The sequence below is a fragment of the Scyliorhinus torazame genome, chromosome 21 (assembly GCF_047496885.1).
Source record: "Scyliorhinus torazame isolate Kashiwa2021f chromosome 21, sScyTor2.1, whole genome shotgun sequence".
Classification (NCBI taxonomy): domain Eukaryota; kingdom Metazoa; phylum Chordata; class Chondrichthyes; order Carcharhiniformes; family Scyliorhinidae; genus Scyliorhinus; species Scyliorhinus torazame.
In genome coordinates this window covers 125,129,380-125,145,440 of record NC_092727.1, presented here as the reverse complement: position 1 = coordinate 125,145,440, position 16,061 = coordinate 125,129,380, and the positions used below count along the sequence as shown (strand labels likewise).

Genomic DNA, 16,061 nt, shown 5'->3' with positions numbered 1-16,061 from the left:
ACCAGCAGAAAGCTCCTAGATGCTGAGGGGAGAGGCTGTGTGTTGCTCTCTCTGTCTCTCTTTCTCCCAAATGTTTCCTGCCTGCTGTTTCTGAGTCTGCAGAGAACTGTCGAGATCCTGATGAATCTGCAATGAAAACCATTACAAACTGAAAGTAAAGACATCCAACTGGAGGCCTAGACAGAAAGAATCTAACTGGACGATGACTAGTTATTGGGCAGCCAATGATCAAAGACTTACGGTATTTTTAACATTACGAGTTAATGTCACCTGTGTTTTTATTACTCTGGGTAAATTGGGGCTGGGATTGCTCGCAGACTAGCCCAGGCTATAGTAACAATGTCGCCGACAGTCCTTGCTAATGGAAAAAGACAGGAACCTTTGACGTTAAGACAAGAGTCAAGCAGGGATGGGTCATCGTCCCCACCCTTTTGTTCATCTTCATCATCCTTCACCTTGTCAAGAGCAAGCTTCCCTGTGGAGTGGACATCGTCTACAGGATGGACGGAAAACCTTCCCACCTCAATCATTTGAAATCCAGGAAGAAAACGATACTGACATCGCCCGAGGGACTTCAGTATGTGGATGACATCGGCATCTCTACTCTCTCAGAACAGAATCTCTAAGCCGCGCTTGACACCTTCGTGGAAGCACACCAAAGGATGGGTCTCAGCCTTAACCGCAAGAAGAGTCAAGTCCTTTACCAACCAGCCCCTGGGAAAGATCCGGTCTCTCCCTCCGCCAAGATGAATGGAGAAACCTTACCAAACGTGGAACCTTATCCAAACCTGGGAATCACCTCTCCTCTGAGGCTGACATCGACGCGGCGATCCAACATTGTATCCAATCCGCGAGAGCTGCTTTCGGGCGCCTAAGGAACAGAGTCTTTGAACACCGCGACATCCATGCTGACATCAAGATCCTCGAGTACAAAGCGGTCATCCACCCAACTCTTTTATGTGGCTCAGATACTTGTACTATTTACAGACACCACTTCAAGGCCCAGGAGAGATACCAGCAACACTGTCTGGGATGGATTCTCCGCATCAGCTGGGAGGACAGTTGTACTAACATCAGTGTCCTTACAGGAGCCAAGAGCATCTGCATCAATGACATGATCATCTGAAACCATCTCCGCTGGGCCGGCCATGTGTCAGAGTCCCGACTGCCAAAGCAAACCTTCTTTGCCCAACTCAAGGAAGGCTTCCGAATGAGAGAAGGACAAAGGAAGTGCTTCAAAGACACCCTGAAATCTTACCTCGAAATGCAACATAGTCTTCACCACCTGGGAGACCCTTACTCGGAAGAGACCTACCTGGAGGAAGCTCCTGATGGAAGGGACACAATCGTTCGACACACCAATGGCAAGAGGAGGCCAGGGAAAGGAACCTGAGGAAGGAATACCAGCGATCTAGAGACCAAGGACCGATCCAAGCTCCTGGGAACACCTGCCAAGTGTGCAGCTCTAGGATCCGGATCATTAGCCACGCAAGAACCCGTGACCAGAAACACGACCCTGACGATCATACTCGTTAACAAGTGACCGCCGAAAAAGAGAAGCGAGTTTGGATTGGTCACTCCCTGTCAGTGACATCATAATCAGAACGGGAAAATATTCTCTGATCACTTGTAGCAAAAGAGCCAATCTGTTCCTGCAGAAATATCCCCATTGTGCTTCCAACATCACATCTAGAGCAGTGGGCGTCCTCACTCGCAGCCCCGGCAGCTCAAGTGTCCAAACCTATTCCTCCTTAATACACCAGTGTGTCTCCTATCATTTCCTGGTCTGTGTTAGCGACATATTGAACTAATCCTATTGTCATCGAGGACAAGCACAGTGCTCAGTAAACCATTAAAACAATTGGACAAATGTGTAAGAGGAAACTATTGAAACTATTTAAAAGGCTATGATTTAAAGAGCTGTATCAAATAGCCAGCACAGGGACAATAGACTGAATGGCCTCCTTCTTGTCATGATATGCAAACATGCAATCAATGAATACTCAGAATAGGACACAACCAATGGGCAGTCAGGACACTCAGAGGTGGCATCACCACAAGGGGGCATGACATAAACACTATAAAAGGGATGAGGCACTCACACCCTGCCTCTTTCCACAGACAGACATCTAGAGAGTGAGACAGGGTTGATCAGCAGCATCACACCCCAGCACGTGGCTTAGAGCAAGCTGGTACAGTTAGACTGAGTTACTACAGTTAGATGAGCAGAGAATCAAACTCATTTGAGAACTGTGTTAATAGTTCAATAAACACGTTGAACTCACTTCAGAGTCTGGAGCATCCTTTAGTTAAGACTGCATCAAATAGCAGCCTGTGTTATCCGAAGCAGCATAACACAACAAAATAGCCAGCACAGGGACAATAGACTGAATGGCCTCCTTCTATGCTATATCATTCTATAATAAAGAGTGCTGGGTTATGGACTTGTTCTAAGTTTGGCTGAGGGTCTTCAGTGCACCTGGTTTTCACCTCTCCTCCCCCGCTTTTCCTGTCTCCGTGACTGCTCAGCAGTCAAGGCTGTTTCTGTCTTCACACTGCGAATGACAACCTGAACCCTCACTGAGATCACGTCATCCCAAAATGTTGACAGCCACTCTCCACCGGTGGAAACTCTGCTGTCGTTTGCAAGTGCTGAAGCTGTCTGCTCACTGAATACATCACTAGCTCAGCAGAGGAGTCCTTCTTCAACCTCATACGTTGCAGGAACCACACCTGTGCTGCACAGATGACGGGTGAAGGTAAGCGAGGTCTCACCTTTATTCTTGGCATCAGATACACAGGCATTTCGCAGCGGGAAATGTGCGACAATCAATACTCTGAATCACATTGCTAGGCACTGGCAATACGAGGAGCTCAAATATCATCAACAGAGTGAAAGGAGTTGCCAATATCTCATTGTCATGTGAGTCCCATGATGGGTTTTGATTGTGTCCTGAGCAAGGGGCAGCATGTGGCGCAGTGGTTAGCACTGGGACTGCGGTGCTGAGGACCCGGGTTCGAATCCTGGCCCTGGGTCACTGTCCGTGTGGAGTTTGCACATTCTCCCCGTGTCTGCGTGGGTTTCGCCCCCCACAACCCAAAGATGTGCAGGGTAGGTGGATTGGCCACGCTAAATTGCCCCTTAATTGGAAAACAAAAAAGAATTGGGTACTCTAAAATTATTGTCTCCTCAGCTGATTTATAATAATAATCTTTATTATTGTCACAAGTAGGCTTACATTAACACTGCAATGAAGTTACTGTGAAAAGCCCCGAGTTGCCACATTCCGGCACCTGTTCGGGTACACGGAGGGAGAATTCAGAATGTCCAAATTACCTAACAGCACGTCTTTTGGGACTTGTGGGAGGAAACCGGAGCACCCGGAGGAAACCCACGCAGACACGGGGAGAACATGCAGACTCCGCACAGACAGTGATCGAGCCAGGAATCGAACCTGGGACCCTGGCGCTGTGAAGCAACAGTGCCACCCAAGTCATGCCAAATAACACACAAGTAAACGTGTCTGCCGTGCTTTCATTGGTACCTTCTGAGTCAGCAATTTGTCAGTTAAATTGTGCACAAAATCTGGACCCAAACTACTAGTGTAACACTGAGGGATGCTGCACTCTCGGAGCTCCTCCCGTATGGATCAGATGTTAAACTGAGGCCCAGGTTTTCCCTATTAGGTACATAGTAAAGATCCCATTGCGTTTTTCAAGGATAAGCCTTTACTGGTGTTCTGGACTATATTTACCCCTCAACCAACAGGCAATCTGGTAACTGTCAAATTGCTGTTTGCCGAATCCTGCTGTGTTCAAATGGGTTCCTGTGTTTCCTACATTACAGCAATAACTGCATTTTAGAAAGTGCCCCAATGGCCGTAAAGCTCTTTAGAACTTCCTGAGACCATGAAAGGTACTATATAAATGCAGGTTAAAAAAAACAACTCGTGTCATGCCCTCGTTCAGTGATTCTTTGGCCACTTCAATAAATGGCTAATGCCTATGTTTGAGGTATTTGATTGCGAGGACTATGAGCCGTGCACAATTCTGTCCTCACCCATTGCATTTATAGAGCAATTTTAATTTAGTAAAGTGGTTCACAGGAAGGTTATCCAGAAAAAACTGGTCCTGAGCCACATTAGGAGATACTAGGGGCAGGCCAAAGTGATAGTTTTTTAAGGGGCGTCTTAAAGGAAGAGACAGAAATAGGGAGATCTAAGGAGGAAATTCCAGAGTTTAGAGTCTAGGAACAACCACCAATGGTTGAGTGATTAAAATTGGGAATGCCCAAGACACAAGAATTGGAGGAAGGCTGATATCTCGAGGGATGTGGAGCTGAAGGGGTTTGGAGACTGAGGGAGGGGTGAGGCCGTGCACCGGCCTGGAGACAACGATGAGCGCATCATTCTACAAACCTGTTGCATCACGGAGTGACGATCACTCCAGCATCGGAAAGTATCGGCAACACTCAAATCACCATTTTGTTATATAGACTGAATCAGCAAATTGAGTAGGCAAGCAGTTGATGCAACAAGATTAAATTTCAAATGTATAAAATAACCAAGATATCTATTTTTTGAGTTGGATGATCAGCCATGATGGTGATGAATGGCGGAGCAGGCTCGAAGGGCCAAAAGGCCTCCTCCTGCTCCTATCTTCTATGTATCTGTGTATCGATATCCAGCCTGGTGCCATTACCTGTATTATGTGTGGGATGGAACTGAAAGTTTTTAAAGTTGCTCCCTCAACCCTAATCTTGCTGACATCGTAAATGGTTTCCAGGCCTCAGGTACTGTTCCCTTATTCTCACAATCGTCCACCCTCTCAAAATACCCACCCAACCTCTCTGCTCTTTCCAAGTGGCATCTCGATCTCCAATCTTCCTTTCCTCTTCAAATTTCATCAACATTCCAGTGCCCCCCCGAGTCCATGACCATCGCACTCCACACTTAGCGTGTCCAATCCGCCTACTCTGCACATCTTTGGGTTGTGGGGGCGAAACCCACGCAGACACGGGGAGAATGTGCAAACTCCACACCGAATCCTGCTGTGACCCAGAGCCGGGATCGAACCTGGGACCTCGGCGCCGTGAGGCAGCGGTGCTATCCACTGTGCCACCGCGCTGCCCTCACACTTACCTATCTTAACATAGACAAGGCATCTCCCACAATGGTTCCACTTCCCACCGTTGCACCATTATCACTGGGGGCCCCTAGCGATTTATCCTTGGCCTATCCCTACTCCTCATGTATGTGGTGCCCCTATTAGAGGCATCATCCAGCACTGGACCATAATTTTATGCTTCCCCGGCAGGTTCTGAGAAGAGGGGTGAGGGGTGGGGGCAGTGCGTGAAATAGCACGGATGGGATTCCCTCTGGGTTCCCATCCGCCCTGACCTGGAAGCAATCTTACGCTGAGGCAAGCAGGGCCTTGTACGGGAAGCTGCCCTTGCCCCATCTTGTCCCATATAAGGTCGCTAAGTGGTCACTTAATGGTCACTTCAGGGACATTTCCCACTCAATTTTTAGGCTGGTGGGCAGATGACAGCTCAGGTGGGGGAGGACATGCATAAATAAAGATAGTTGGATCTTGGGCAGCAAGCACCTCCATCAGAAAACCCTTTCTGACTGGGGACACCCTCTCCTCAAGGTCCGATGACCTCCAGACCTCCCTCTCCTTCGGTCTATCACACAGGACTCCGATCGCCTCCCTCACGACTCTGTGAGCCATACCCAGAACTCTGCAGCCAATATTCTATCCTTCACCAAGTCCTGTTAACCCATCCGTCCTGTCCTTGATGACCGACACTGGCTTCCGGCCACTCCGACACCTCAAATTTTAAATGGTCAGCCTCATATTTAAATTCCCTCAATGCCTTGCCTGTCCTTATCTCGGTAACATCCTCCAGACCGACAAACTCCCCAGAACTCTCTCTTCCTCCAACTTTGGCCTCTTGTGCGTAAACCTTCTGTCACCGGCAGCCATGCCTTTAACCACAATCTGGATCTACCTTCCATTATCCCTCCTTTCCTTAACATTTGCCTCCTTGACTAGGCTGTTGGGTGTTTTCATTGGCAACAGTGACAGCATCCTTGCTTCGCTAGCAGATATGGGCAGGCAGCAAGTCTATTAGGGATGGGGTAGCTTCATCTGGTGCACTTCTGCTGATGGCTGAAGGGACCAATCTGCGGGAGACAGACTCTGACAGCAGCTATGAGATGGGATTCAGGCATTGTTCTGGTCACCTCTCTTCAGATACCTCCTTTGGTTCTGTCACCATCGATCAGATCTCTCTGATTCACTTTGTCAAGGTTTTCTAGATTTAAAAGAAAGTTCTTTAAATGCAAGTTTCCGTCGGGCGGTTCAGGGTTTTAATTTTCGTCAAGTAAAGGGACATTTAATGTACCCACAACAGCACTCCCAGGCCAGCTACAACAGGGATTAAAGACTGTGGTAAGGGTGACCCGACAATATATCTGAATGGATATCCTCAATAAGAGCATCCATTATTCCACTGGCTTCCCTACACAGACTAATGTGGAAGGATTTAGGACCCAGGTATTAGCATTTTTGTGTGAAGTAGTCACGGCCACAATTAACTGGTTCACTCTACATTAAACCTGTTTCACTTTGGGCTCTAACAATGCAAGAGAGAGAGCGAAGGCTTTATCCCACTAATCTGGATTAAATGTGAATTCCAGATGAAGGCCAGAGTGCTAACTTTCTGGTGCTAATTAGTCTCCATTTTGAAGTTGTTTCAAAATATAACAGCCTGCTTTAAAGTTCATTTGTTAACTTTTCTGTACAAGTGCTCCTGGCCCCTCTTCAATCTGATACGGTGAGAAGTAAGTGTTGTTGTTGTACCTGCTCTCGGAGCCGTTCTTGCTGCCCTCGGATTGCTGTGGCGTGGTGAGGGTACTTGTGCTTCAGGTGATCAAGGAAGGCTTCCCTCTTCCTTTCCATGTCCGACTTCTGCATGCCAGTGAGGGCCTCCAGGCTCTGTGCTGCGATCACCGTGTGCCGTCTCTCAGAGGTGTGAACCAAGCCCACGTTGGAAAAGCGTCGAGTTCCATTTCCCAGGGTCCTATACTCCCTGGGGTATTCAGCATCATCTGCAGAGATCATGTGCGAGCTGGATTTGTCGGCATCTAAAGGAGAATAAGAGGGCATGCATTAAACAACACGCACACTGAACGTCTGAGGATCCTGGGATTATATTCATTGGAGTTTAGGAGGTTGAGGGGCGATCTAATAGAAACGTACAAGATAATGAATGGCTTAGATAGGGTGGACGTAGGGAAGTTGTTTCCATTAGCAGGGGAGACTAGAACCCGGGGGCACAGCCTTAGAATAAAAGGGAGTCACTTTAGAACAGAGATGAGGAGAAATTTCTTCAGCCAGAGAGTGGTGGGTCTGTGGAATTCATTGCCACAGAGGGCGGTGGAGGCCGGGATGTTGAGTGTCCTTAAGACAGAAGTTGATAAATTCTTGATTTCTCGAGGAATTAAGGGCTATGGAGAGAGAGCGGGTAAATGGAGTTGAAATCAGCCATGATTGAAAGGCGGAGTGGACTCGATGGGCCGAATGGCCTTACTTCCACTCCTATGTCTTATGGTCTTAAATCTGAGCTGAAGGAAGCATCCAGCCTGATTCTGGGCAACACACGGAGAGGAAGGCTGTCAAGATCTCAGAGAGGGTGCGAGGAATTTACGGGAAAGACACGAGGGATGAGGGACTGTAGTTATGCGGAGAGAGGAGAGACAAGAGAAGCTGGGATTATTCTCCTTGGACTGGAGAGGGTTAAGGGGGAGATTTAGTAAAAGTGTTGAAAATTCTGAAGGGTTTTGATAGGGTAGCGAGGGAGGAACTGTTTCCACTGGCGCAAGGTATTCATGGATTTAAGTAACATGGCAAAAATGCCAGAGGAGGAGGTGAAGCAAATATTTTTTACACAACAGACAATATAAAATAAGGGGTACAATTCTTAAGTTGGTGCAGGAGCAGAGGGTCCTGAGTATATATGTGTAGAAATCATTGACGGTGACAGGACAGGTGGAGAGAGCCTTTAATAAAGCATACAGTATGCTGGGCTTTATCAATAGGGCGTAGATTACAAGAGCAAGGAGGTTATGCTGAATTTATACTGGTTAAACCTCAGTTGGAATATTGTGTAACGTTTTGGGAGCCACACTATAGGAAGGATGTGAACGCATTGGAGACAGTACAGAAATGTTTCCAGTGAAGAGAAGCTTTGATTCTGAGGATAGATTGGAGAGGTTGGGACTGTTCTCCTTGGAGAGAAGAAGGCTAAGAGGAGATTTGATAGAGATGTTCAAAATCATGAGGGGGCTGGATAGAGTACCCAATTATTATTTTTTTCCAATTAAGGGGCAATTTAGCGTGGCCAATCCACCTAACCTGCACATCTTTGGGTTGTGGGGGCGAAACCCACGTAAACACAGGGAGAATGTGCAAACTCCACACGGACAGTGACCCAGGGCCGGGATTCGAACCCGGATCCCCAGCGCCGCAGTCCCAGAGCTAACCCCTGTACCACATGCTGCCCTGCACTGGATGGAGTAGACAGAGAGAAACTGCTCCACCTTGTAAAAGGATCGAGAATAAGGCGGCACAGATTTAACGTGGAACGTGATTTTCAAAAGAAGCAAACGAGTGGTTGGGGTCTGAAATGAACGGCCTGGGAGTGTGGTGGAGGCAGGTTCAATCGAAGCTTTCAAGAGGGCATCAGATGATTATCTGAGTAGCAACAATGGGCAGGGGTACAGGGGAAAGACAGGGGAGTGGCACAAAGTCATGATTCTTGTTTGGAGAGCCGGTGCAGCCAGTATGGGCCAAATGGCCTCCTCACTCTCTGTAACAATTCTGTGATTCTGTGAACAAGTTATTGTGATCTGGAATGCATTGCCTGAAAGGGTGGAAGGAAGCAGACTGAATAGCAATTCTTGAAAGGGAATTGAACAAATGCTTAAAAGGGAATATTTGCAGGGGAATGGGATTAATCGGATAGCTCTTTCAGAGAACTGCCACAGGCCTGATGGGCTGAATAGCCTCTTTCTGTGGTCCATGATTCTATTACAGCAGTGAACACACTTCAAATGTATTTAATTTGCTGTCAAACACTGAGACACCCTGAGGTGTGTTGGAATGAATGGTGGACACCCATCTTCTACCTGATGTCTGCTCGCTCTTCCAACTACCAGGACTTGGTGTGGCGCTCATAACGTCAATCTGCTTTGACAAATTGATGGACTGACTGGTGGATCACAGTGGAGTCACTGCCCTCAGGGGAAATGTTCAGATTGTGCAAAGGGAGCCGAGAGAAAGATCTCCAAGCAGAATATCCCTTCCCAATGGGGAAGGAGAGGCTTCACCAAACTGACTCCTGATCCCGGTTCCAGCATCACTTTGGAACATCCTACTATCGTCATTGTCCATCATTCACTTCTCGCTGATATTTTGTTTCAAGCTAAATCAAGTCTCCTTTTACATATAATTGTGGGTGTAAATTGCTGACTAAATATAAATCCTCTCGCAAATAGATGCACTCACAAGCCTCATGTAACACCATTTACTGGCACACATCTCTCTCTTCCCCTTACCATATCCACTCCTGGTCTAATATTAAACCAGCCACAAACCTGCCCAGCTCTGCTGCCCTATAATTTTCACGTGTAAAACCCTCCCTCCTGCATCTCGAATGTTCTATTAGTGGTTGGAGCTGGGCGATCCCTACCATTTCCCAGAAATAGAAGATCTGCTGTGAACTGGATACATTCACAATCCCTGCGGGAAATCAAACCATGTTTTAGCCCATGTCCACTTGTAAAGATGAGGTTAAGTCTGCCTTACACAGAGCTGGCTCGTGATCTATTCATCCGAACCTGATAGGAAGGAACAGCGAGAAAGGCTGAAAATATCATCTTAAAAAATCCTGAAAATTAATATCCTCGGAGGTGAGGTGAAGATGGAAACATTTCCCCTGGACTCAACGAAGGGGTCGACATGAATATTAACCTTTCCTTTCATCGGCTGGTGACTTGGTTGTTTCTTGGCTGATCCAGGTCCATTTATATGGAAGAAAAGCAGAATATACCAAGTCAGGCAGCATGGATTGGCAATGAGACAGAATTAACCTTTCAGACTGATGACCAGAGTTTTGATGACAGATCATCCACCAGAAGCATTGGGCGGGATTCTCTAAAAATGGGGCTATGTCCCCACGCCGGGGTGAAAACCTGTGCGGACGACTCCGGTGTCAACGGCCCCCGAAACTGAGGAATTCTCACCTTTCTAGGGGGCTAGGTTGCCGCTGGAGTGGTTCCCGCAGCTGCCCGTGGAACGGCCCGTGCGAGTTTGTGCATGTGCGGTCTGGCCAGCGTATTCCCGCACATGCGCGGTACGGCCAGCGTACTCCCGCACATGCGCGGAACGGCCGGCGTATTTCCACGCATGCGCGGGGGTTCCCTTCTCCGCGCCGGCCCTCGGACAATATGGCGGAGCCCTACAGGAGCCCGGCGTGGAGTAAAGTAGATCCTCATGGATCGATAGGCCCCGATCGCGGTCCAGGCCACCGTGGGGGCCCCCCGCCAGGATCGGATCCCCGCACCCCCCCCCCCCCCCCCCCCCACCCCCCAGGACGGCCCCCGCACACTCACCTTCCAGGTCCTGCCGTGTGGGAGGTGAGTAATCCACGCTGGTGGGACTTGGCCAAACTTGTCGGCCACTCGGCCCATCGTTGCCCAGAGAATTGCCGGGGGTGGGGGGGGGCGCTGTCAATGGCCCCCGACCGGTGTGGCGGTTATCCCGCCAGCGCCCGTAAAACGGCGCCGGAGAATGGGGAAGCCAGCGTCGGGGCGCGAGACTGACCCGGAGAATCCCGGCCATTAACTCTATTTCTCTCTCACTGTCTGTGTGGAGTTTGCACATTCTCCCCGTGTTTGATGTGCAAGGGTAGGTGGATTGGCCATGCGAAAAGCTGCCCCTTAATTGGAATTGGGTACTTGAAATTTTTTTTTTTTAATTTTCAAACTCTATTTCTCTCCCCTCAGATGCTACCTGGCTCGCTGTGTATTTCCAGGATTTTCTGCTTTGATTTTAGATTTTCAGCATTCTTGGTATTTTGCTTTTCCATTTCCCGCCCATATTCTTTTTCCGCCCACACATCAGAACAGGTTAATGCATTCCGTTCCACAAATCCCAACCATGGAATCATAGAATCCCTACAGTGGAGCAGAAGGCTATTCTGCCCATCGAATCTGCACCGACCCTCCAAAAGAGCACCCCACCCAGACCCCACTCCCCTATCCCAGTAACCCCACCTAACCTGACACCAAGGGGCAATTTAACGTGGCCCAATCTACCTAATCTGCACATCTTTGGACTGTGGGAGGAAACTGGAGCACCCGGAGGAAACCTACACAGACACGGGGAGAACGTGGGAATTCCGCACAGACAGTCACCCAAGGCCGGAATTGAACCTGGGACCCTGGCGCTGTGAGGCAGCAGTGCTAACCACCCTCCCACCTTGTCACTTGATTTCCTTGAGTCACAGTCACAAAGGTTAACACAAGTCCATTATGCAAAACCAGGCCATGGTTTCCTTGGTCCTGTTATGTATGTCCTTTATTACAGTAGCAGGATTTCATAGAACGCATGTCTTCAGGAGATTTCTCTCGTCGCACCAGAGCCATTTGGCATTGAAATAATAGAATTTGGGTGGCACGGTGGCGCAGTGGTTAGCACTGCTGCCTCACGGCACCGAGGACCCGGTTCGATCCTGGCCCCAGGTCACTGTGCATTTGGAGTGGGCACATTCTCCCCGTGTCTGCGTGGGTCTCACACCCACAACCTAAAGGTGTGCAGGATTGGTGAGTTGGCCACGCTAAATGGCCCCTTAAATGGAAAAAAAGAATTGGTTTCTCTAAATTTACAAAAACAATAGAAGTTGAGGCTATATTGAGAATTATGAATTAAGGTAGAGCAAGGGGACAGAGCAGTGAGAAAGGGCTGACACAGCAGACAGATATTACTGTGGGCATGTTGAAGATAAGAGAATTGATTTATGTTAAATAGGCGAAGAGAAACATATTATTCACATGTATCCAAGGTCTGTACGGCAATTCACATTCCTGCGGCAGCCCTCATGGAGACTGTAACAGCTGAGTCCAGTACAGCAAGATTGAGATCATTTAGTCTGGGAAGATAGGAGGAAGCAACAACATTCAACATTGAAAAGAGGACGGGGGGTTTGGGGGCTGGCAATGTGGGTCAGGGGGAGCTCTGGGAGGGACTTTCAGGGTATGGGGCAACAGTTGCTGGAAAAATGGGTGGAGGGGGCAGGAATGGGGTGTCAGACCATTACAGGGTTGGGTGGGAGCAAAACAATGGACACATTTCGGCTCCTTTATAATAATAATAATCTTCATTGTCACAAGTCGGCTTACATTAACACTGCAATGAAGCTACTGTGAAAAGCCCCAAGTCGCCACATTCCGGCGCCTGTTCGGGTACGCGGGGGGAGAATTCAGAGTGTCCAATTCACCTAACAAGCACGTCTTTCAGGACTTGTGGGAGGAAACCGGAGCACCCGGAGGAAACCCACGCAGACACGGGGAGAACGTGCAGACTCCGCCCAGACAGTGACCCAAGCCGGGAATCAAACCTGGGACCCTGGTGCTATGAGGCCACAGTGCTAACCACTGTGCTACTATGCCGCCCACCCCATCCTTATTCCCCCCCCCCCCCACCGGTCACACAATTCCAAGTCTTTCCTGTAGCTATCAGCACATGACCCCCTTCCTACAGCCACCTCACCCTCTCACGCTCCTGCGATTGGTCACCCAACAAGTCCAGCCCTGACTTCCCACACCAATAGAAGATTCTCATTACCCGATTGGTTGATCGTTGACCTTGATTTTTATGAACAAAACCATTCAAAGACGATTTATGCAAACTTGACTCTTTAATGAATCATATGATTTTATTTCCTGGGTTGTCCTAGAGATTCACATTTAATTTGTGGAGACCAGGGTTAATAACCCGAGAATGAACATCTTTAGGGTAGCAGCTGGTAATTGTGTGTGGTGGAATTGGATTGAATTATACTCAATTAAATTGAAACAGTTTTCTTTTTATCTGTGTTTTAATTAGCTGCCACAGAAACCACTGATTCAACCCGGACCCCAGTAACCTTTCCAGGTCCTGTACATTCCAACCAGGAATTAGCTCCAGGACAAAGCAGCCCACTTGATCAGCACCCCAACCACCACCGTTAACATTCACCACTGATGCACAGTAGTAGCAGTGTGCCCCATCGACCGGCTGCACTGCAGCAGCCGGCCAAGTCTCACCCGCCAACACTTTCCAAATCTGCGGCTTCCACCAACTGGAAGGAAAGGAGCAGCAGGCACATGCCAACACCCACCAGCTTCAAGCTCCTCTCCAAAGTCGCAACCATCCTGACCTTAGGCTATATCGCTGCTCCTTCACTGTTGCTGGATCAAAATGCTGGAACTTCCCTCCCCAATAGCATGGTGGGTGTGGGCACATACCGCAGCAGTTTGAGAAAGCAGCTCGACACCACCTCCCCAAAGACAACTAGGGACGGGCAACAAATGCTGTATTGCATTAGGGCAGCACGGTAGCATTGTGGTTAGCACAATTGCTTCACAGCTCCAGGGTCCCAGGTTCGATTCCGGCTTGGGTCACTGTCTGTGCGGAGTCTGCATATCCTCCCCGTGTCTGCGTGGGTTTCCTCCAGGTGCTCCGGTTTCCTCCCACAGTCCAAAGATGTGCAGGTTAGGTGGATTGGCCATGCTAAATTGCCCTTAGAGTCCAAAATTGCCCTTAGTGTTGGGTGGGGTTACTGGGTTATGGGGATAGGGTGGAGGTGTTGACCTTGGGTAGGGTGCTCTTTCCAAGAGACGGTGCAGACTCGATGGGCCGAATGGCCTCCTTCTGCACTGTAAATTCTATGATAATTCTATGGTTGCCAGCGATGCCTACATCCTGTGAATGGATGGGTAAAAGGTTCAGCTCCATCTGCTGGATACAAATACAATTACATAATACTGCATTAAATAAAACTCAGATATATATTTACACAGTATTTACTGCTTAGAAATAGGCCATTTGGCACAATTGATCCAACCAGGTGTTTGTGTTCCATACCAGTCTCTCCCCACCTTCTGATGTTAATCCTATCAACATACGTTTCTATTCCTTCCTCTCTCATATGTTTAACCAGCTTCCCCTCTGTTATTTGTCCGAACCATTCACTGTGGCAGCTAGTTTGCCATTCACATTACTCTTAGGGTACAGACATTTCTCCTGAATCCCTGTTTGAACGTTGAATAACTATCCTATATTGCTGACCCTTCTTTGCGATGTATATCCTGTCAGGTCATCAGCATTCTTTTCTCGAGGGAAAAGAGTCCAAGCCTTTCCTGATAATGGGGAGTGACGTGGACAAACAAAACAAGGGAATGCGCAATAAACGATAGGATACTGCAATGTGTAGAGGAGCAAAGGGACCTTGGAATGCATGTTTACAAATCCCTAAAAGCAGACAGAAAATGGGTTCAGGTCTAATGTATTACAGCAGGGAATCTCTGCGAGAACACCCAAAAGCATTCCTACGCTGCACCACCGACTGACAGTGGCAGCCGTGTGCACCATCTACAAGTTGCACTGCAGTAACTCACCAAGGTCCCTTAGACAGTAACTTCCAAACCCACGACTACTACTATGTAGAAGGACAAGAGCAGCAGATACCTGGGAACCCCACCACTTCCATGTTCCCCTCCAAGTCATTCACCACCTGACTGGGAAATATATCGCCGTTCCTTCACTGTCGCTGAGGCAACATCCTGGAACACCCTCCCTAACAGCACAGTGGGTGTACCTACACCTCAAGGACTGCAGCGGTTCAAGAAGGCAGCTCACCCCCACCTTCTGAAGGGCAACTAGGGATGGGCAATAAATGCTGGTCTAACCAGCGACGCCCACATCCTGTAAACAAATTTTTAAAAACTGTATAAAACGCTCAATAAACTGAAGTGGATTTTAACTCCAGCCCCAAACATAGACTATCTATAATCAACAAACACCCCCACCTGAGTTCAAGGCAGCAACTTCACGCAGACACTTATCTTGGGTCTGAGAACGTGAGCCATGTCTCCCTCAAGAAGAGCGACTCTTAAGAGATATTACCTTTCCCCAGACATCCTATCAAATAATTTGTTAGCCAAGTTATAACTACCCAGATATTGTAAGGGTCTGGGGGTCTATCTTCAAAAATTGTATATTCCCACTTTCAGAAAATACAAGAGAAGTTGGTTCTTATACTGAATGCAGAAGACTACAAGAGATGTTATACTGTACCAACTTATTTACAAGTTTATTCCAGCATTATTTAACACTCGAAAGTGGATAAGCATGTCGCAGCATTAGTTCAAATACAGAATCCAATAAACTTTTAAATTACAATGCCTCAGCTAATATTAATGTAAGAATACCCATCAGTATTAAAAGTAATGTTTTACCTGAATCCTGCGTGAAATGCAGTTGGGGCAGTTGGACAGAAAAGCTGTCTGCTTTACAATATCCAACTCTTCGACTGCCAGAGAAACATTGAGGGATGCTCCCAGTACCCTTCTACAATATTCCTAATTTTCTGAAAGGAGATTGGACCAGTTACATCTTTCTAAACCAGATGACATCATTCTTTAGCAGTAATGGGCGTTACTTTTTAATTAGTTCCTCCTCTTAGATGTGTCCTTACTATTCACTATTATTTAATGGTTTTATTATCCACATTGTGAGTCTATATGTGGTCATAATGTACTTAAATATGCCCCAATATCTTTCTTGTTTACATCCAATTGTTCCTTTTTTTTATGAAAGCGATTTCAAACTTTTAATAGAGCAACATATTTTTTAAGTCTGTCTTTAAGTAGACGGTAGTCTGTCTTTAAGCAGAGGGGCAGCACGGCAGCACAAGTGGATAGCACTGTGGCTTCACAGCGCCTTGGTCCCAG

The 16,061-nt window shown here is 47.8% G+C and overlaps 1 protein-coding gene across 16 annotated transcripts in view; it reads right to left on the bottom strand.

The window, feature by feature from the left end:
• srcin1a (SRC kinase signaling inhibitor 1a) overlaps nucleotides 1-16,061 on the bottom strand; it is a 685,230-nt gene that overhangs the window by 420,347 nt on the left and 248,822 nt on the right. For all 16 annotated transcript variants that reach the window (XM_072487470.1, XM_072487474.1, XM_072487473.1 and 13 more), the window contains one exon: nucleotides 6,868-7,151. In XM_072487470.1, coding sequence (XP_072343571.1) covers nucleotides 6,868-7,151 — 284 coding nt within the window. The remainder of the gene's footprint in view (nucleotides 1-6,867; nucleotides 7,152-16,061) is intronic.